Source organism: Nestor notabilis, unplaced genomic scaffold (assembly GCF_000696875.1).
Source record: "Nestor notabilis isolate BGI_N333 unplaced genomic scaffold, ASM69687v1 scaffold11028, whole genome shotgun sequence".
NCBI lineage: Eukaryota > Metazoa > Chordata > Aves > Psittaciformes > Psittacidae > Nestor > Nestor notabilis.
In genome coordinates, this window is record NW_009941546.1 from 66,899 (window position 1) to 89,605 (window position 22,707).

The 22,707-nt window shown below is 37.4% G+C and overlaps 1 protein-coding gene across 1 annotated transcript in view; it reads right to left on the reverse strand.

The window, feature by feature from the left end:
* Positions 1 to 22,707, reverse strand: part of ARFGEF1 (ADP-ribosylation factor guanine nucleotide-exchange factor 1 (brefeldin A-inhibited)) — a gene marked incomplete at its 5' end in the record, with an annotated part of 33,159 nt that overhangs the window by 5,163 nt on the left and 5,289 nt on the right. Inside the window, 14 exons of the mRNA XM_010020959.1 lie at positions 4,068 to 4,206; positions 4,294 to 4,429; positions 5,277 to 5,406; positions 6,944 to 7,074; positions 7,713 to 7,873; positions 8,832 to 9,004; positions 9,166 to 9,317; positions 9,947 to 10,116; positions 10,216 to 10,256; positions 11,440 to 11,530; positions 14,871 to 15,021; positions 15,401 to 15,559; positions 18,230 to 18,358; positions 22,146 to 22,297. Of these exons, the coding sequence (XP_010019261.1) occupies positions 4,068 to 4,206; positions 4,294 to 4,429; positions 5,277 to 5,406; positions 6,944 to 7,074; positions 7,713 to 7,873; positions 8,832 to 9,004; positions 9,166 to 9,317; positions 9,947 to 10,116; positions 10,216 to 10,256; positions 11,440 to 11,530; positions 14,871 to 15,021; positions 15,401 to 15,559; positions 18,230 to 18,358; positions 22,146 to 22,297 (1,915 nt within the window). The remainder of the gene's footprint in view (positions 1 to 4,067; positions 4,207 to 4,293; positions 4,430 to 5,276; positions 5,407 to 6,943; positions 7,075 to 7,712; positions 7,874 to 8,831; positions 9,005 to 9,165; positions 9,318 to 9,946; positions 10,117 to 10,215; positions 10,257 to 11,439; positions 11,531 to 14,870; positions 15,022 to 15,400; positions 15,560 to 18,229; positions 18,359 to 22,145; positions 22,298 to 22,707) is intronic.

Below are 22,707 nucleotides of genomic sequence, written 5' to 3' on the forward strand. Positions count from 1 at the left end.
CTCTGTCTGGGATACGTTACAGCACTGAGGTTCTATTTCCACTTAGGATTCAACACTTCCACTTAGGATTCATTGCTGTTATGAGGTACCAAGTCACCGACAATCCTGCTGATCTCTTCCCTAGCACTCTTTTATCTTGAGGATCTTTGCCTTTAAGCACTAAAAAATTTCTGCATTAATTGTATCTTACTGAGGCTGTCTGTGCCTGCTAGGAATTGAGAGAAATTCAATCAAATAACCTAAGTGACCCCATCATCTCCTGTTCTATCAAATCTATTGCTGCAAAGTAAGATTGAAGTTATTTGTCATTGTTAAGATCTCAAACTATTTAGCCTCAATCTGTGTGAGGAAACACCTGATGGACATTTCTGTCTACTCTCCTAAATGACATCTTTACCACTGTGTTAAGGACCCTCAATTAACATATCACTGATCTCCACACAACTAAAGACCATATAACTAAAAAGACGAATCAGAGATAAGAAGTGATAAAATCTTGAGGCATGTAATGAGACAAGAAATAAAGTAGAGCAGAGAACTGAACTGATTCTTGAAAGCCACCAGGACACAAATTGCAGATTATTCTGGATTAGAGGTAACAGTTTTATTTTGCGCTATAAAATCTGACACTTCCATCTGCCAAAGGAGGTAACGGAATAATGAGCTATTATAAGCCAGTAAAAGCCAGATCACCATAATTTGTGCACGGAACCAATTTTAAGTCTTAAATTTCCTGAGGACAAGAGGGCATTCATCCTGCCTTTCTGAGCACCAGAGAGCCAAGAGTCACTCTCATGAAGCTTCAAAAAATTTCAATTGAAAAATTAGAAACAGAATAGAAATGAAATAAGAAGAATCAAGGAAGCTATTAAAATAAGCTAATAAAGTATGGGCTGGATGAGCATACAGTGAGGTGGACTGAAAACTGGCTGAACAGCCAAGCCAAGAGGGTGGTGATCAGGGGCATGATGTCTAATTGGGTACCAGTAACTAGTGGTGTACTCCAGGGGTTAATATTTGGTCCAATTCTGTTCAACATCTTCATTAGTGATCTGGACGATGGGGCAGAATAGACCCTCAGCAAGTTTGCTGATGACACGAGTGCTGCCACCCAGAGGGACCTCAATGGGCTGGAGAAATGGGCTGACCAGAACATCACGCAGTTTAACAGGGGCAAGTGCAAAGTTCTTCTGGAAAGGAACAACCCCAGGCACCAGTACATGCTGGGGGCAGACCAGATGGAAAGCAGCTTGGCAGAAAAGGGCCTGGGGGTCCCGACAGACACGAGGCTGGACATGAGTCAGTAATGTGCCACTGCTGCAAAGAAGGTGACTGGTATCCTGGGCTGCATTAGGAGAGTTGCTGCAGGTTGAGGGATGTGATCCTGCCCTTCTGCTCAGCACAGTGTGCACTGCTGGGCTCCCCAGTACAAGAGGGACATGGATATACTAGAGACTCCAGCAAAAGGCTGGAGACACTTTTTCACTGTGGGTGACGGAGCACTGGCACAGGTTGCCCAGAGAGGCTGTGGAGCTTCCGTCCTTGGAGATACTCAAAAGCCAGGACATGGTCTTGGGGAAGCTGCTCTGGGTGGCAATGCCTGAGCAAGGGGGTTGAACCAGTATACCTCCAGAGGGCCTTCCAACCTCAGCCCTTCTGTGTGTTTCTGTGTTAGTATCTCCACCTATCAAGACCTCAGCACTTTTGTGGAAGCTTGGCAGGAGTAGTTTGGGCTTTTCTAGTAAGTGATCCTCGCTGAAATTGGTAGCTGAGTAAATAGCCTAGTGCTAAGCTTTCCAAACAAGGGAATAATATAGTCATCTTTCCTCACAAGAAGGGAATTTGCCAAGAATCAGCAGAGGCTAGTACTGCAACCAAGAACTCCTGCAGCCAGTGCTGCAACTCTTAAACTGAAGATGTGGAAGATGTTTTACATGAATGCTAAAAAAGAACAAATGTAATCCCACCTATCAGATTAATAAAAACCTCTGCCAAGACAATTTATACTTCATAGAGATTCATAGCATCTGACTGCTTCAAAACAATTAGCAATAAAGCACTTGCCCATAAAACTTGCATATATACACTGTGTGATTTGTCTCTTCATTTCAATGTTAACTACTTTGTTACTTCCACACATGGTAAAACAAAGGTAAAGGAGCATTTGATGCCTTCTTTAAGTATTGGGGCTAACAGAGGGGCTATGAAATACAAATATGAAATGCCAAACCAGGAGTCACAGAAAATGGACCAGATCACAAAAAAGAGAGTGAAAAAGAGGAGCTGTACAGAAAGTAGTATCCTCCTAGGCTCAAAAAAAGAGATTAAAAAGAGAGAGTACAAAGACTCCATTAAAAATGTGAATTATTATCTGTATATTCCTATCATATTTTTTTTCTTACCCATCTAAAAAGCTTCAGCTTTCATCAAAATGAAGAGACTGTTTTGAGCAGTTTTGTGTCACCCAACAACTGTTTGGAAAAGAGCAGGCATACTTTCACCATAGGAAAGGAGACTGATTACATATACTCAAGGGATTACTCACGTAAAATCCAAGTAAGATTTATTTTACCCTGCAAAAATTGGGAACTCTCCCCCTGCCCAGAAATATAAGAAGGAATAATATAAAGAAGTTCTCAAAGGCGGCATAGAAAGATTAAAAAAAGAGATGAGAAGTTAAGAACGGAAATCTATGTAAGGAGTCAGATACCCTCGTATGAAAAATAAGCCATCTGAAAAGTGGAAGTGCCATAAGCATCAAAGGGAATAATGCATGTATTTCAAATCAGATATAGCTAAAGGCAACAAGAGTACTTTGAATGTGTCTAAACAGTAAGAGGTCCAAAATACTGCTCTAGAAGGATTTGTAAGATTTAACTATAAAAATACCCAGAAACATAAATTTTGATCGTATGTGGAAATCAAAGCAAATGTTCTAGTAGTGAGTATTCACATCAAAATCTTTCCAAGTATAGGACATAGTAAGTTAGGACTAATTCAACTGGATTTTTACATCCAGAGGTTTGCTTTCAAATTTTATTTTTTGCAATTACCAAAATGCTAAAAATTATCTTGCTAGTTCCCAGATGTTTCAGTTTTATTTTAGTATTAGTTTTTGGATGCGACTAATTCATACCTACTCACACAGAAAAGTGGGTGAAGTAGTGACGGATTAACTCATCTTTAAAGCATGAATGAAGCTGTCTTACAGTGCTATCTCATACATAACTCTAAAATTAAGGAAACACTGATGTGCAGAAAGTTCCCTTTAGTTTCAGTTTTCTTTAGGCCTGAACAAGGTAATACCCAGAAGCAAATGTTATGAACTAGTTGACAGACAGAGGACAAGTAATAATACAACAGTTCAACATTAAGACAGTAAGATTTGAAAACTCGTGGTGTTTCACCTCAGTATTGCTAGGATATGGGGAAAAAACCCTCATTTTTGTTAAAATGCTGAATGTCATCTCTTGTTATCCTGCTCTATGATGTATCTGTATTACATACTACTCAAAACGGTACAGGCTTTGTTCCAAGAAACTTCACGTAGAGTTATAGCACAAAGGGGAAGAGTTACCAAATATGCCAGATCATTTTCATAAGAAAATTAGGATTCATGGAAACCTATGATGGAAGTTAAGCATCGACCACAGAGCTCAAATCTGTAAGACTGTTGCAGTATGTTAGTATGTTGTGGAAAAAGCCTATCAAGTCTGCCTATCAACGGCATGCCTCTATTACGAAAAGAAAACGACAAAAGATCAGATAGTACTTCTCAAAAAATCCACCTTTAAAGAATTGAACCAAGTTACAGTTTCAGGTTTTGTTTTTTGGGTTTTTTGTTGGTCGTTCCCCCTCCCCCCCACTCCATATGGCAATTCTAGTTTTTAACAGATCATTTATAACATAAAATTAGTATATCTAGTACATAATTTATCATTACATTCCAAGACTGCTTCTGTATAGTCCATACATAACAGCTTTTTGTTCACCCCAGCTATTAGATATCTAATCAGCAAGTCATTTAGCTAAATTATTTTACACAGTATAAATATTAACAATCATACGCGTGAGGGATTGTAGTCTTGAAAATATCCAGCATGCAAGTACAAGTTTTATCCCAGATTTCTAGGGTAAACTTTTCACCATTCAGGATGACAACATTCTCCAAACAGTTTGTACCAGACCGTGCCAGTTGTTCATTGTCTGGAAAAGACAAACAGTGCACTTGTTTATTCACATCCAGCACAGTAAAATGTTAACATTGTTAAACGTAATTTGGTACAGTCCTACCTTGCTGCACACACCAGTACAGCTGTGCAAATATATCGTCCAAAAGAACATCACTAAGTACTTCTAAATACTGTGTGAATACATCACATATTGCATAAAGTGCATGGTTGCAAGTAGTTGTCATCCATTCAGCTTTCTAGGAGGGAAAAGAAATAGAAGTTACGACTTTGTTTAACATGAAACTTTTAGGATACACATCCTTGCAGGCAGACAAGTATTCGTATTTACTCAATTTGAATTGCTTTATAGTGACATGCAATTCTTTTCTGTATTTCAAAACACCCAAGACTTGAAGCCCCAGCTTTTGCTTTGCTAACTAGCGGGTTTAAAGAAGAAACAGACAAACCATGTTAAATTTTCCGTGTTTCTTCTAAATATTTTCCATGGAATAGTCACAAGACTCCCAAACAGCTGACGATTTCGATCAGACTTCTAATTTTAATAATTTACACATAATTGACAATAAAGCAGTTTCTGTTTCACTTCCTTGTCAGAACAGTACCTCGTCCTGGTTTGGCAGGTCAAAACCTGTTCTGCTGGTCAAAAGGATGCAGTGAAAAATAGTGCTGATTTGGGTAGGCTTTTCTGGTTGGTTGGTTGTGGTTTTTTGCCCCCTAGTCATCAAAAAGTTCTGAACTAGCAGAACTTATTTCTTCTGATCATGAAATGAGGTGTACTCTGATTCCAGACATCATATGTAAAAGCTGCAGTTCTTACAAACCCTGTATCTGTTGCATTTTATGATAGTTGGCTATTGTTCATATGGTAAACTAATAGGGCTTCTTATACACATGGTTTAAAAAAAAAGAGAAAAGTGACAATACCTCCAACAGAATGGTAATAAACCAAAATAAACTGACTAGAACCACAGGTCAACCATGCAACTTTTGAGGTTCACTTTGTATTATTTGATATTACTAATCAGGTTTTCTACAGTAAATATAGACCTCATCTATATATATAAAGATCCCACTTTTTTTCACCTCAGTCTGCTGTTCTGGTAGTTTCATGTTGTCAAATATCCTGAAGACAATCCGAAACAAATCTTGCCACCAGTGTTTTTCGTAAGTATGGCCATATGTCTTCATTATTTCAAACATTACTGTTAAGCCCCTGAAATGAAGAAAGAACAACATGTACTAAGAGTTACAAAAGGACATGCACTAGATCAAGTATGTCCAACTGCAATGGCAATAACAAACTCAAATAATATTAAGAACATTATACATTGATCTGATGTGGATCAGTCACAATAGTATGCTAAAATTAAGTAGAACATCAGCTTGTTTAAAAAGCACTTAAATGTCACAGGCAAGAGAATCAATAGAGAAGATACTTCTGAGAACTGTGGTAATTTCAAATTAAAATAGGAAAACAGATTCTTTAAAAAGGACTACAAAAATAAAGGAACAAGTATTCCCAGGTAAGAAATATGGAGGTCCAGAAATGAGTATTAATCTTCACTTAGCTATAAAGGGTGTCAAGACGCATGGCTTGCACATAGATGTGTCAATTTAAAATATATGATTTGTATTCAACTTCTCATGTTTAGCACTAGAACTGCAATAGAATACACTTTCTGAGGGAAAGCTATATTCAAGGAAAATAAGCAGGTTTTACACAAAATCAGAGTACAGCTTTGCTTTTTCAACCATTTCTACAATCCCCAACAAGCTAATGAATCATGGTTTAAACCAGTTTTAAAATCCTTGAAGTAAGTATGATGGGCAAGACAGGAAGGCAGGCAGGACTGGGAATTTTAACTAAAACCAAAAAGAGTTCAACGGAATTTTGCTGTTGGAATTCCCCAAAACAAAACCTACTCATTGCGTGGCACATTTAACATTTGTTTCAAAGAAAGCAAAAATGGAAATGTGACACAAGGCTTACCCAGGTCAACTGTGACAAATCACTAAGATGGGAAAAATAAAGGGGGCATGGAATCAAATATCATACATTTATATTTGCTAATGAACAGAGAGGATCGGTATTGCCACTGGAAAATCCACAGATTTGGATATTGATCCAGTGTAATAATTTAACACATATGGACTATAAACTGCATCTAGAGTTGACCTTCTATGTTAAAATAATGCTGTTTGTTATATGTTAGGAAAGTTAAAGTTGTCTTTTACATTTCACTGTGTTCTATGCATAAACTGCCTCCATCACATCTGACTGTAAATTCAGATGAGCTGTTTTAAATAGTTTACAGGTTATACAATAAACAGGAAACAGTCACTATATTTCAATTTACTTACGTGTTAATTTAATTTCAAATGAACTATTTAAACAGTTCATGGCTATTCATCCTAAACAGGCACTATTTGAATATTTAAATTTAAGGAAGTGAAATAATTATCTATTTAACATAATGCCATCACAACCAAATAACTTCATTATTCATTATAACAGAAGAGAATAATTTCATATGCAAAGAACACAAACTTAATTTCTACATTCCAGAATCTATTTAAAAGGTGGTTTTAAAAAGTCTGTTTATAAAAAGTCTGGTGTTCCCACAGTGGTATCACCTAAATTAAAACATCTAAGTCATTCTACAATAGTTGTGTTTATTAAGAGAGTTGTTTCAATTTTAAAAGTGTAAAGTAAGCCTTTTAAAATTTGAATTACAAATACTGATTGTTACCTGGTTCTTACATCTAATTTGCATCTATTGATGATACACGACAACTCAAACAGAATTGGGAACCATCCTCGCACCCACACTCTGTCTTCGGGAGCTACATTCATATCATCACTTGTGTATTCCTTAAATGCCTTTAGAAGAAAAGAGTCGTTAAGAGTTACATTTTTCAAAACAGAACACCATTTGGACTGTAAATAACAACTCCTGCTATTTCAGTACACACCCTGATACCTGAAGATGAGCTGGCAATCATAATAATACTGAGAAGGTGTTTTTCAAAGTAATGCTTAGTATACATGAAAAATAAACTAAGAAAATAAACAAGATTATACATTCCAGCATCAGTTTTTGGCTGCACTTCAGTGTAAGTCTCTTACTCTCTCTTTACAGGGACAGCACTGAGTGAGGATCTACCATATTTTGAGGATATCAAGCATTTTTGTTTATGCCATTATCCATTCTTCACAACATTTCTCAGTAAAGAGCACATCCTGAGATATTCTGAGTTCCTGCAGCTCTCAGGAAAGCTAACCACTGCTGAACTGAGTGGATGGGGATGGGTGGGAGAGGTAAAAGAAAAACAAACCCAAAAAACCTGGTACTTTCAAACTGTGTGGCCTTTTATACTCCTATTGCTTCTGAATAAAGTACATTTCTCATTGATGTCTGAAACTTGAAGGGAAGCCAGTAAGATTAGCATGAGTATTTTTCTTCTTTGTAGAAGCACTACTGATTAAAGCACTTTTAATTTAGTTAATACAGACGATACCTGAGGTCTGTCAGATACGTATTTTGCACAGTGGCGAATGAGGCGGATCGCTTCCATACTGGTATCTGGAAATGCTGCATTGCAGGCAAATTCAGACAAGCACTTTACTGCATCCTGGAAAGAATCTATGGTTGCTGGGAAATGTTTCTCAAACACAATTGCTGGGAGAAAAGTGTGAACAGAAGAAAAAAGTGCCATGCTTTAAAATCTATTAACTCTAATATGAACTGATTGTAACAGAAGTCATGAGAGACTAGTTCATTGATTGGTGTTGTCAAATGCATGAGTAGTAATAAAAACCAAGATACGAACGCTCAACCATAAAATCACCTAGAGGGCGTTCTGTTTTGACAGTAAGTGTCTAAAATAAAACAAGGTAGCATTTAATCTAAAGGAGGGAAATTTAACAGTTAAGCAAGAACAGAGCAATAGGCTTACTGCTTAATAGTCTGCCTGTATGATCAGAGTTTAAGAGGGCTACATAGAGCACAGAGTGACATCTACAAAAGGACTTCCTTCAGCAATATGCTCCTGTTGCCTTTATTTTACACAGTGATTTTGGGGGTGGGGGGAAATCAAACCATTCTTCATCAATGCTGAGAAAGTTCTAGGAAGTTGCAGAGATTGAGAAAGAAAAAAGAGATCCCTTTTGGCACTTAAAGCCTGAGATGTCAATTAGAATGGGAATTAAAAAATCATCATAGTGCCACCTAGCTCAGCACTTTCTCCTAAACAGGGACATAGACAAGTACAATTCAGAAACAAGTTAAAAGATAAGCAAACAACGTAATAGTAAAATAACTGTTTTACTAGTAAAATAACGGTTTTACTAGTAAAATGGTGGGGAGAAGAAAATGTACACATTAAGTAAAATTATCTAAGGCTACAGACATATAAGGTTATGTATTTTGAAAGGCATAAAGGAAGACAGATAACTATAATCTTATTGAATTGTTTTCCTAAGTATTTTCCCAGAGGACTGGTCAAAAGTGTAAAACATTGATTCTGCAGCATGAAGTGGGCTTTACTCTGCAGGCTGTAGAGCCGAAGATAAACAAAGCTTCTCAGTCTCTGGAGTCACAGGGACTTTTATGATGTCTGAATATGGTCAATACTCACTGACAATGTGTCCTGTAGTCTGGAATGCAAGTTCCACTATACTTTCATCCTGATCTGAGGCTGCCAGATGAAATACTGAAAAAATGTTTTTCCAGCCAGAACGAATGTTAGCAGCCTGGGAATTTACCATCTGTGCAATACAGCGTACAACCATGTCTCGAATAGTAGGAGACCTAAATTAAGATAATAAACAATAATTGTTCAACCTAAATTACATAATCAATTAGAATAGTATAATTATCCAGCAACTGATTTTACAAAAGCAATTCGAAACATTAATGGCAGATGTTGGTGCTTACAATCCCAGGTGATTTAGTTAATTGTATGTTATTACCTGTTTCTCTTCATGATATGTTCAAATGGTCTTAGGAAGTCCTTCTGGAATCGGAAATTAGCAAGCTCTCCTTTTTCTAAGAATTTCATTGATAACTGCCTTAAAGAGTCTACTGCAAAAATAGCTACATCTTCATTGGGATTGCAGCCAACCTGATAACGTAGAACAGAAATGCATAGTAAGCTTGTATCAGAAATGGATTCTGCCCAAGCTGCCTTCACATTTGATAATGGAGAATTAAGCAGTACTGGAAAATTAACAAAATTAAACAGTAGCCAGTTCCACAAACTGCATTGCTAATGCAGTTCAATAATCCCTAACCAATTCAAAGTATTTTCTACTTTTTATATCTAAATTTAAAACTTTCTAAAAATAAGCAAGCTTCCTAGAAAGACTTCAAGAAATCATATTAAAAATGCATGTCAAATAGTTACCTGATGAACAGTCAATTTAGACTTGAACAGAAAACAACTTTGTACCCAAAACTTCACAAAACACCCCCAAAAATTAGAACATGTAACTGAAGGCAGACAGTTCTAGACCTAGGTCATGATAAATAAGTTAACGTATACTCCTGCTTTTATGTTTATTATATTGTGTACTTCTGCCTTCTCACAGGCCTTTCCAGCTTTACCATTTTTGTGTTTTAAGCTACTTATATAGAAGGACAGAAAACCCAGTATAATTTAGGTGAGCACATGCTTTTCCAACAAAGCTCTAAATAAAATGTATTTGTATCAATAATTCAAGGCGTATGCAGTAAAATCATTTACAGGAATACCTTATTAAAATGATCTCCAATAACTTCCCAGATTCTAGACCACTGTAGCCTTATCCGGCCCATGTTGTAGTAAGAAATCTCTACTATCTTCTGCAGACTAAACATTCGAGGGTGAGTAGCAGACAGCAGTTCATCCATAGATACAGCACACAGCCAGCGAACGAAATCCACTGTTAAATGACCACAGATTCAGAAGCAGTATTTTTACAGGGTTTAAGGCAAAGGCTGCTTTGTAGTTTATGGGGAAAAGGGGTGAAGATAAAACCTACCAATAGCATTTCCATCCAACCTTGTAGATCCCGTAAATATTCTGTAAAGGACAGTGTAAGACACTGTTACAATTTCTTAAAAAAAGAATCTATTAAACATGAACTCAAGATTTTTGGAAACTATATCTAGACACCACAAAATACTTACATTTGTTAAAAATAATTAGTAATTGTGGAAAAATACTGAGCTTTGAAACCAGAATCAGAAATATTTAAATTATTTTTAATATTTAAAAATAACTCCCACAAGCAGGTGGGGCGACTGGGAGGTAAGTACTGGTTCTAATACTATCCCCTCTCTGACAGTGACTGATGAATAATGTCAGTAGTTTATAAACTATTCATCCTTGCTCCAAATACAGAAGTCAAACTTTCCTAGTGATCAATTCCTGTTTACCACGATAAATAGATACTTGAAACACTTAGCATTATGAACAGGGAAGAAATACTGCAAATCTGAAGAGCTATTATGTGTTTGACATTAAGTGTCCATTTCATCTGATGTGAAGTTACCACAAGGCAACGTTCATCAAACTGACATTGATTCTTGATGCCTATATTCAATCGCAGAAATGCTTTTAAGTCTTCAGAATGATACCACTTTGTCACTGTCAGTTTTGACAATCGCTAAGAAAATTGTGTTTTCTGATTTCTTACATGCTCAAAGAGTAAGATTCATTAACACTCCAGTTTGATCAGTTCTTTTTAATACAAATAGGGAATGTTTATGGTATGTATTATGCCTGATCAAATCTAGTTATGATAAATATGATTCACAGAAAGGAAGACTGTAATAATAATTTTGGTAATTTCAGACAGCATCTACATAACCTAGAGGAAAGCACTAATTATATTTAGGAGAAAAAGGGTCTGTCAGTAATGCTCCCTGTATGCAGGCAAAATTAAGTTTGCTCTATGTTACTATATATAGCAAACCAAAATTCACTGTATAGTACAGCAGTCTTTATTCTGCAACTCTCCTGTAATAATTTTAGATCAGTAAGAAAGGTTTGTTGCCTGATCTTTGTTCTGTTCCTTCTTGCAAAAATACTTTCACTCCACAAAAAAGGAAAAAACCCACAAAACCAAAAAGCACTTTAATACTGTAATATTTATATAGTTTTTTACAACTAGGGGTAAACTAGTAAGGTCCTACTATTAGTACAGGGTACTCAAACATTGCTTAAAAAGCTTGAGGTGGCAACAACAAATTTAATACAATACCTGTCTACGGCAACGACAACACTTTGGGAGCTAGTTTCACCAATGGATTCCTGAATACTTGCTATCTGCTTCCAATCCACATTTCCACCAACTAGAGTGAACAAAATTTGAAAAATAAGTAAGAGATAACAGAGAAAGGACTGTGAAGAAAGAGGAAGAGAAGTCGTGCCACTACCACTGTAATTAAATTTATTTTTAATTCACAAAAAAGAGAAGAACATCATTAATTTCCCCTGCACAAGTCAGGATCTCATTGAACAGTGCCATACTGGTCTAATTCTCTATCCATTTTTCAACTGCATTAGTTATAAACCGTATTAGACCAAGCAAATTGTCCACATTGGAACAACTGTAGGCGTAGATACAAGTAAAACAAAACAAAACAGAACAAAACAAAACAAAACAAACCATCACAAGCACGAGAACCACCTTTTTCTCTGTATCTTTCAATGGGTATTTCAATGGTAATTCTGCTACTGAAAATACAGAACACATGATGGAGAATATTGCAGAGAGGAGGAATTTTCACACTTTATTAGCAGCAAGTGAGTAAATCTATCCTGGTAGGGTTTTTTTAATCATTCACAGAGAAGAGCTCCCACTAGAACTCCATGTTACAGCTACATCTCAAGTACAACAAAATTATCACCTAACAATAGTGAGAAAAATCTGTAAATAAAAATAGCAGTATTTATTTTGGAGGCTAGGAACTGTCACCCACATCTTGGAAAGCTCATGTTAAGAAAATGCTAACTCACAGTGAGCTGATTTCTGAAATTTCTGGCTATATCTAAGCCCTCCTCCATTTGGAAAAAAAAAAAAAAAAAGAAACTTGCAGGAATCCTGCAACCATGGTGGGTACCTGTATTTTCTTATTATACACATTATATATCATATATATAGGGGAGAACAGGAGACTGTAAGGAAGGCAGCAGTTCTGTTCTCAGAGTGTTGCAAAGACAAGAAGCTCTCATGTTTCAGACCGCCTCCAGAAAGCTTGTCTCTGAGTCTTGCTGTGCTCCACACTTGGAAGCGGCTGGAGATGCCTGGCTGTTCATTCTATATAAACTGACCCATCCGAAGCATTTTTCCAGAGCACAGTAACCTTTCTGTACATACAAGCATACATAAATAACCTCCTACTGGTATTTCAGCAACTTATATTACTGTTGGCTTTGATTGAGACTTCTCTTGTCTCTTCTACCGGCACAAAAGCCGCCAGTACCAATTAGCTTCTATCTTCGTAATGCTTTAGCTAAGAAACATATCAAATGAGCAGCTGTGTGAAGTGAATTTGAAGGCTCTTTCTAAGAAGTCAGGTAACCCTACCAAACTCTGCCAGTTTGCATGAAAATTCCTTACATCATGGGATTTCTGATCAACCGTGGATAACCTACACAGACAGCAGGTTTATGTTCCAGCAGGTACAAGATCTTTTACAATGAAATGTAGAGTCACCTATATAATTTTGTGTTATGAAAAACTGATTCATCATGTTCCTTTGTCCAAAGAGATTTCTGGTTATCTAGGAAGTACTCTCTGGCTATGACCCACTCAGAGCAGCTGGATTTGTCTTCCAACTTTGTGAATACAAACTAGAGAAGAAAGCTGAACTTCACAGTTACAACTACGAGTCAGACAACATTCCTACAAAAGAAACAAAGGAATAAAATGCTTAGTCATTTACTTTCACAACCCACATGATTGTGATGCCTTATATTTTCAAGCTGACTTGAAAGATGGAGCTTTTGTGTCACCAGACTGCAACTTCACTTAACTCTAATTTTACAGCTATTTTCTTTCCTGTAAAATATGTGTCTGTACAAATGGACATATGCTATAAGGGTTCTTCACAGGAATTCAGATCACACAAAGAAAATTGAAGTATCTGCAACATGGCATTTATGGAGAAAAGTGAAAAAACTAAACAGTTGAGAAAAAGGATTATGTTCTAAGAGCCCCTAAATGCATGAAACCCAAACTGAGTTAGGCATTTTGCTATAATATTGAAGTGGTATTATTAAAATAAAAATATTTAAAAAAAAAGTAAAAAGGTTAAGTTTCCATATTCCATATGTGCACTGTAGCAAGCAGAAATTCAATTCAGAGAAACATTTTATGCATTTGGGCATAGACTATCTTCCTTAGTAATGTAGTTGAAAGAGGGGAAAAAAGTCTTTGTGAGCTGGATCTATACCAACAACTAGCAAGTATGATTTACAGACACCTGACTACAGTTTACATTCCTGAGCTATTAGGACTTAAAATCTTTAAAGGCCAGTCACTTCAGTGTAGAGGAACTGCCAGCATTTGGAAATAGCAAACTTGTATGAGTCATCGGGGAACACTAAACTGGAGGATGCATATTAGAAGAGCAGGGAGAAGCTCAGTATATGAGATGCTGCCAGATGCTTTAATTTCAGGCACAAGGTTTCCCTTCAGCAACTCTTGGCAAGGTGAGGGGATTACAGAGGCAGGCCAAAGGAGAGCCCGATGGAAAGAAAAAGACCAACTGTAAAGTAAGAAAAACTGCCTGAGAACGCAAAGCCAGACATCTAGGACTAGCTGAGGGCTAAGATCAGGGATACTAGTAAAATAATCATTACTCATAAAAAAGGAAAAGAATGGTTACACTTGAGGGAACACAAAGCTTTTGCCCAGCTGTGGGTTAAGCTGTTCAAAGGCAGGAGATGCTGAGCAAAGAACTGAAATAAAAACTTTCTAACAGTCAAATGGAGTTATATATACTTCCTTAATGCTTCCACAGTTTCCTCATACCCTACACCTTTATGCCTTTAACTGTCTCCCTATTAAAAAAAAAATAAAATCAACCTTTTAAAGATAACTTAAGGTAAGGCTGGTACACTTTGCTAGGATGGGAAACAGCATCTTACTTACAGAATAAATTTTGGCTCTCAGGCCAACCTAAAAAAGGCACTTCTTCAGTAGCAAGTAACCAGAAGAGGAAGAAACGGAATTTCAGTATTTAAGCTAATATAATTTCCTACTTGGTTTGAATACTGTGTATTTCTTGCAAAGTTTCATAACAGGATGCTTAACCTACACATCCTAACTTGCTTGATGGGTAAAATACTTGGTGAACTAACATTGCAACATCCTTAAATCTGGTCATATCATTAGCAATCCATTCTTACTTGGTCAGACATTTTAATAGAAATTATCTATTTTAATAGAAATTTATCATTTGCTAACATTTTCCTGCTCACCCATCCTAGCAATAATACTTAACAGAGCAAAACAGACACTCCAGAAATAGAATTAAGTCTATGCAAAGTCTAAGACAGTTTCACAAGAACTCCTTTATGGTCTCGTCTCTGAATCTCAGAGTCAACAATAATGAAAACGAACAACAAAGTTCAACATCTGAACAAAACCAGTTATATGAAATACTTTGTATATCCATTACTTACCCAGTCCCAGCCCCACAAATTCATCAGGTGCCTGATCTTTTGTTCCAGTAAAAGAGCCTTCCCTGCCACGCACTGTCCCTGAGATGTAGCGGGGTTTTACTCCAGTTCCTATTAACTGAGCCAGTTCAAGTTGACTGATGCATTTCAGAATCTATTTCAGGGAATAAAGAAGTTGTTTACCAACAAAAAGCAGCTTGAAATAGTACAAAATAAATAAAAATCTTTAGGCAGATCTTTAGAAATAAAAAATTCTAAACACTCAAGTTCAGAAAAGTATTTCTGTTCTTCTATCCAAAATGAGTATCAATTTAAATACAATTGGATTAGTCTTCATAATTTAATTTCTTACTTGTACATGTTTTGCTACTTTAATTGGCTGCATAATCTGCAATTCTCCATTATGTATGTACAGAAGTATATACTTGGCACTTACCTAAAAACCACTGTATTTATGCACAAACAAGCACACTACTATGTTCCAAATCAATACATGTGCTTTCTTACAGTTTAAGTACAAATAACTCTCGTACCTCATGCCAGGAATTTCCTAAATAGTTTCCATCTGTATGCGCCACTGTGATGAGAGTTTTAATTGTGTCAATATTCTTCTGCTTCATTTCAGTAATACCAGAACTCACTGTAAGTAACGTAAATCTTGCTAATGCTTGGACATAGGCATCTCTTTCAAGCTACAAGTGGGAGGAAAACCAAACAAAAACGTTGTCTGGTAAGTATTTTCTCAGGTTCTTGGTGCAATCTGTGTGATTTCAGCAGCTATACTGTTTACCTTTCTCTTCCTAGAACTGAATTTCTAAAGCATTCTACAGAATGAAAATATCTCATTTTCTGTAGTAAGCTGTGTGATAAAATCAGGCTCCCTCTACCCCGGAACATGATGTGTAATATCTGAAAGAATACAACATTTTTTTTGTTTTTTGGGTTTCTGGCTTTGGTCTTCTGGGGTTTTTTTTGTTTTTTTGTTTTTTTTTTTTTTTTTAGGGAAACAGGATGCTGTTTCAGAAGAAACGTAACTTCTTAGTTAACCTTTGATATTCTTGTGCTATACGTGGACCTACTCTGAAAATTCTATCTTAGCAGAATCTCTGAAGTTGCAGGACTTTTTTGGGAACAGAATCTAAATAATATATCTAAAAGGCATGTTTTGCCAATTCCTCAAAACTGCTCTTCAATTGTTTTAATCCACACCATTTGGAGCACCCCAGGAGCTTGTGAGGCAAGACAGTCACGGGTGGGTGAACAGCAAGTGATTTATAATCTAAGCAGGTGGAAAGAGTACTATGCAAAGAAGCTTTAGAGTCTTCAAACTGTGTGTCTTCTGTGACCTTCCCTTTCTGTTCCATACAGGTATTCCCCTCTGTACCTTTTCTAAGCCATCAGAGTACAAGAAATGTACAATGTGCCCGTCAACCAGAAAGTAAAACCAGATGATATAAGCAAATTAAGTACCCCCTTTTGATGCGTATCTTGTCCCAGATGCTTAAAGACAAAAGCCAGACTCTTTGACAGTCTAAGATTAAAAGCATAAGTAATTAAAACCAGAATCTTTAATTGATGTTTTAGAGGTGAACATGCAGAGTTTAAGCTGTACTGTGTACTTTGGGAATTTTCTTAAAACTAAAAGTCTACAGCTCCCTCCATTATCTCTCAAGGTATGTAAAGTAATGTTAACTGTTCTTAGACACCAATCTTAACTTTTGTATATTTATTCAACGAAATAGAAAAGCTGCCAGCACCAGTTAAGCACAAGAGCAAATACCTGCTTCCAACAGAAAAGATCCCCAAGTCAGCTCAAGTGCAGATTTGCCAGTTTGAAGGACAAACCACTAGCGCTATCTGGCATCTGAAGACAGACTACACTGCCACCTAATCAGGACCTTGTGCAATGGAATAATCCTGGATCATATGTACCATACTGATCATCAACAAACCAGTATTGTTTTTAATGATAACAACAAAAAAGAATTCCCATAGGAAACCAAGAAGGAATACCGCTTACACAGAAAACACAAACCCCAAGTTTTTGAATTTCAGCAAATGAGAATTGTGGGGTTTGAAACACCCTCAGTTCAATCAAGTTAGTCCCAAGGGTACAACTGATTCTGGTACATTCTTGGAGCATAGGGATTTTGCGGCAATTGTGTCCTTGCCCTCCCTATCCAAGGCAGACCACTGCAGGACTGGGAGCTAACCTCTGCAGCTGCTGAAACTGGTATTTGTACCAGTTCAACTTTTACAACTTAGAAACAAAATAACAGTAATGTGAATTTCATTGCGCAACTGCAGGCTCCAGGGAAGGCTCTCTTAATCAAACTTTTAAGTCTGCTCAGCTTGCTGGAGTGGGAGGTTGGAATGAAGTGGAAAGACAGAGGAAGGAAACCTTACATGATCTCAAATGGACTTTTTTAAGCAGCTGTATCAGAGGTCCCAATGTGCCTTTCACATTAGTGATAAGTTATCTAAACTGCTAAATACAAGTGCAAGGGGAGAAGGAAGCAAAGCATTCACTATCATATCACAGTTCAACAGTTTTTACTTAAAGTTAGTCTTATAAGGCTGTTGGGTTGTTTTTTTTCTTTTTAGTTGTTTTGGTTTTTATATGTTTTAAATGCACACATGAAATAATGCAATGTCAAACATGAATTTTGCTTGCCCCCTCTCTTAAGCTATCCTTACAATGGATTTATCGCAGACCAGTGGTCCATGTATTAACCAATAGTCTACAATAACCTAATTATATACCCACTACCAATGATTTTAAAATGGGGGGGAAAAAAGTCCCCCGCCCCCCCCAAGTTTAAACAGAATTACCCTCTGGAGCCAGAGAGTCCGGAATTCTTGGCCTTGCGCTTAATGCAAGATACATTCATGCATTACATCAGGAATGACATTTCCAGTGCCACAACTGTTAAAATGGTAACCAATTATAGAAGTCTCAGATTAGTATAATCTCTCTGAAGCTGGGGTCAGTATTTCAAACACAGTTCACAGAGATACTATTTTACGTATGGAACAGGTTAGACTCATTTTATGAGGTAAACAGCTTTGTAACAAAGCTAGAAAGAAAATACTTTGACATGAAAGTATTCAACTTGTGGGGATACAAAAATTCAGTACACAGGCATGGCAGCACTTAGCAGTTACAAAACACCGGGAAAATTAAAGGTCACTTTAAAGCACTTCCATCCAAATATCAGATGAAGTAGCAACTGCAGAAGCAGGCAGTTTCTAGGTATTGCAGTGCATAGCTGCAGCAACAAGGACTCCTAGAACCCCAGTAACATTTTGCTAAAATGTTAGTATCAAAAAGTTAAATCCAAGTATTGTCTCAACCTTTTTACCTGAATATTGAAAATGCAAGCAATGCGGATTGCACATCGTATACCCTCCAAACAAAGAGAGGCAACTTCTGTGTCATCACAGTCCTGCAGACCCACACTGAATGCAGCCAGAAAGGGTGTCCATGCCAACTGCAATGTATGCAAAATAAAAGCTACATTAGCAACTGTTGGTACTTGAAAGGAATGTTATAGTTTCAACATCTTGCTAAAGTGTAAATCCCATCCTTAACTCATATCATTAACCTTGAAGGTACTTTTCGCCAAAAGAGAAACGGAATAGAATAGACATGAGGCACAGAACAGAAGCAATGCAGATTGATGCTTCCCACAAAACCACTCTCCCCCAGCAACCAACACACACAACCATCTTTGGATAGCTCAAAAAAAACCAGACCCCACAAAACTCACAAAACTCTCTGTCACTCAGATGTCTACTGGAGTTTTGGTACACTCACGATTATTTTTATTTCTCGTTGTGCAAAGATAAAGGTTGAGTCAACAGTTACTTCAAGAACCAACACAGTGCGCCATAGATTCCTTTATGGTAGAAAGTATGTACCTAAATAAGACAAGTTAGCCCTGATAACACTAGAAAGAAGGGGATGAGTAGGAGGGAGGGGAGAGGGAGAAGAGAGAGTAGGGTAAAACAGGGTAGCAAACTAGCAATTCCACTAAAATTATGGTAAGACAAGAACAGCCAGAGTCAGGACACAACTTTTTCCTTGATCTCTCTGCTTTTAGTTTTCTTGCCCTTGGCCCTCCATCTTTTTGTATCTAAGCAACTGTAGATGTTTGCCATTCCTCTTGCTTTAGTTAGGACTAAGAATGCAATATGCTCTCAAGTAAAAATTACTGCAGGCGAGTCCACGTGGTCCTGTCCTTGTGATCAAGGCTCCCTCTCCCACAGGCAGAAAAATCAACCATAAGATGCAGAGGATCCTGCCATAACTACACATGGTCATGGATGGAAACCCCAGGATATGTGGACCATTTTAGAAATAATTTCACCTGAAGTGACCCCAGATGAAACAGTCAATGGGCACAGCAGGAAGCAACAGATTTCACACTTCATTTCATAATAAAATGATGCACCACAGAGCTCTGGTTTCATTTAAGCCAGCAATTCCAAAAGCACAAACTCAGAAGTGTTAAACACTTGCACTCATCAAACCATAACTTTGGAACAATATTAAAGGCATCAGATGCATTCTTAGATCCAGGACTTGATTTCCTATTGCATGACCTTTAAAGGTTCCTTCCAACCCAATTATTCTATGATTTTATGTTCCAGAAGTGTATGTTTCTCCCCCCTCCTTTCTAATTTTTCATTCCTATTGACACTTAATTTAAAAAAATCATAAAATTTAAATACTTTTAAGAACTATCTACAGATCGGTATGGTACGTTTTATAACTAGATTTATGCTGTTACTTGTAATAGGCTGTTTTGTCGTTAAAGGTGAAAATTAAGTCTCTAAAACAGACAACTAATTTTTGGCTGCTTAGGTGGGCGCATAAAGTGAATTTTTGTTCTGTTTTAGTAGGTTACCAGATCTGTCTGTAAATATAGTTATTACAATACGTTTTAAGCTTGCATCAATAGGTGAGACACCCAGAAATTTATAAAGCTTTGCTGAAATGAAAATTAAAAAAGTCTAAATGAAAAATGTGAAATTAAACATCTAAATTCCACAGTTCCCACTTTTTTGAGAAGACAGCTCTCTGTTCAACATATTACACTGTACTCAGTACTTTGAGTAGTTTATGAACTAATAAAGTTCTTAAGTAAGAAGACTTTTATTCATAGCACCTTCACAAAAGACGTTTAGGGTGTTAATTTACCCCGATGCTTTGTATCTTGCTCCCTTGAAAATTAACTTGCAAATGTACTTTTCAGATACTAAAGGCTAGGCATGTTATAGAGTAATAGGTCTGGTATCTTAAGGAATAATAGTCTACGAATTTTACAATTGCCTGCATGCAAGTTATTTCATTTCAGCCTTAAAGAACTCAATTGAGAGAAATTATCTACAGTACACCTCTGCTAAGTGACACCCTGAAAGTAGATCTTAAACAAGGGCTTCAGGCTTCATTTAGTCTTATTCTATACAAAGAGAATACTATTCTACTTCTATTAATACGGAGATAAAGAACTCAGAGGTTTCCCTCATGGACAGCAATCCTACGGCTACATCCTCAGGGTGCCCAGACAGCCAAGAAGGTCAAGAGCATCCTTGCTTGTATCAGAAATAGCGTGGCCAGCAGGACTAGGAAAGTGACTGTCCCCCTGTTCTCAGCAATGCTGAGGCCATGCCTTGAACACGATCTGCAGTTTTGGGCACCTCACTACAAGAAAAACATTGAGGTGCTGGAGTGGGTCCAGAGAAGGGCAAAAAGCTGAAAGGTCTGGAGAATAAGTCTTATGAGGAGCACCTGAAAGAACTTGGGTTGTTTAGTCTGAAGAAGTCTCAGGGGAGACCTTATGGCTCTCTGCAGCTACCTGAAAGGAGGTTGTAGTGAGGTGGGTGTTGGTCTCTTTTCCCAAGTAGGAAGTGACAGGACAAGAGGAAATGGCAAGCTGTGCCAGGAGAAGTTTAGATTGGCTATTAGGAAAAGGGTTGTCAAACACTGTAACAGGCTGCCCAGGTAAGTGGTTGAGTCACCACACCTGGAAGTATTTAAAAGATGTGCAGACGTGGCACTTAGGGACATGGTTTAGTGGCAGACTTGGTAGTGTTTTGTTGACAGCTGGACTTGATCTGAAGGGTGTTTTCCAACCTAAATGATTCTATGAGCCTGGGCCTGGAGCAAAACCTGACCTCAAAGAACATAACTCCAGGGAACCATTTATTCATTGTAATAGTAGTGGTCTGGAGAATAAGTCTTATGAGGAGCACCTGAAAGAACTTGGGTTGTTTAGTCTGAAGAAGTCTCAGGGGAGACCTTATGGCTCTCTGCAGCTACCTGAAAGGAGGTTGTAGTGAGGTGGGTGTTGGTCTCTTTTCCCAAGTAGGAAGTGACAGGACAAGAGGAAATGGCAAGCTGTGCCAGGAGAAGTTTAGATTGGCTATTAGGAAAAGGGTTGTCAAACACTGTAACAGGCTGCCCAGGTAAGTGGTTGAGTCACCACACCTGGAAGTATTTAAAAGATGTGCAGACGTGGCACTTAGGGACATGGTTTAGTGGCAGACTTGGTAGTGTTTTGTTGACAGCTGGACTTGATCTGAAGGGTGTTTTCCAACCTAAATGATTCTATGAGCCTGGGCCTGGAGCAAAACCTGACCTCAAAGAACATAACTCCAGGGAACCATTTATTCATTGTAATAGTAGTGGTCTGAGACTTTCCCTCCCTGAAGGAGTTCACAAAGGGGTCATATGAGGACTCCTACTTGCGCAAGGGTAGCAAATGAGAGTGCATATTAAGGGTGCAACAATTTATTCCAGTGGCAGTTAACCGTGATGAGTTACTTATGCCGAAGACCATATCCAATGGCACAGTGAGGCATACACTACTGAACATACTCTTTATCTACAAATCTGAACCACTGGTACAGGAAAGGCATTTGGGATGCAGATAGCTTTGCATATACACATTTCAAAGACAGGTGTTTAGAATAATGGTTTCATACAGGTCCAGCTATCTCCCCCAAAACTAAATGACAGTCCTAGCCTTTCTGAAATACTAATTTCCAACAGACAACATTGGACAGAATTTTGTTCCGATAATCCCAGGGTTAATGAAACTGGAGTAGAAGGCTTGAAATCCCTTCTTTCCTGTAGCAAGTTAACTAACTTACAAAATGATCATAACAGATGCAAATCTTTTCAACAAGTGTTTTTAACAAATCCTGACAGTCAGTATTTTGTATTAAAAAACGGTGTGATATTCTCAGCGAGTATCAAAACATGTATCTCACCTTAAACATGGGTCTCACATGCTCCAGGTGTGTTGCACTAGTAAAAGGTGCCTGAACATGGCTCACTGCCTCCATAAGTGCTTTAGCTGTTTTAGCCATTTGTTCCATTTCCAAGTTATATAGAAGTCTTCTCTGTTTTTCACTAGCAACACCTGTAAACACATTTTTCCTCTTATTTGTGCATGTTTAACAGTGGAGTCTTCAGAAATATAATTCAAAATTTTTCATAAAGTGCCATACTGATGCATTTATTAGTTGTACTTCCCAAAATTACCACACCAGCAAAATACTTCTTCCACAATATAGATAAAATTTAACTTAAGTCAAAATAATGTATAAAATGGTTATTGAGGAAAACACAACAGCTACGTTAGAAATAGAAGGCACAGCTACTGTGTGTGTTATGCCCTATGCCTATCAGCAATATCCTTGTTCATAAAGTCCTCAAATGCATTTTCTTATGTTGCTGTTCAGCAGCAAAATCTGTCTTCTCCATGGTCAATGCACTGAATACAAGGAATTCAGATACAAGAGAAAGTGAAAATAACATTTTTTTGCATTT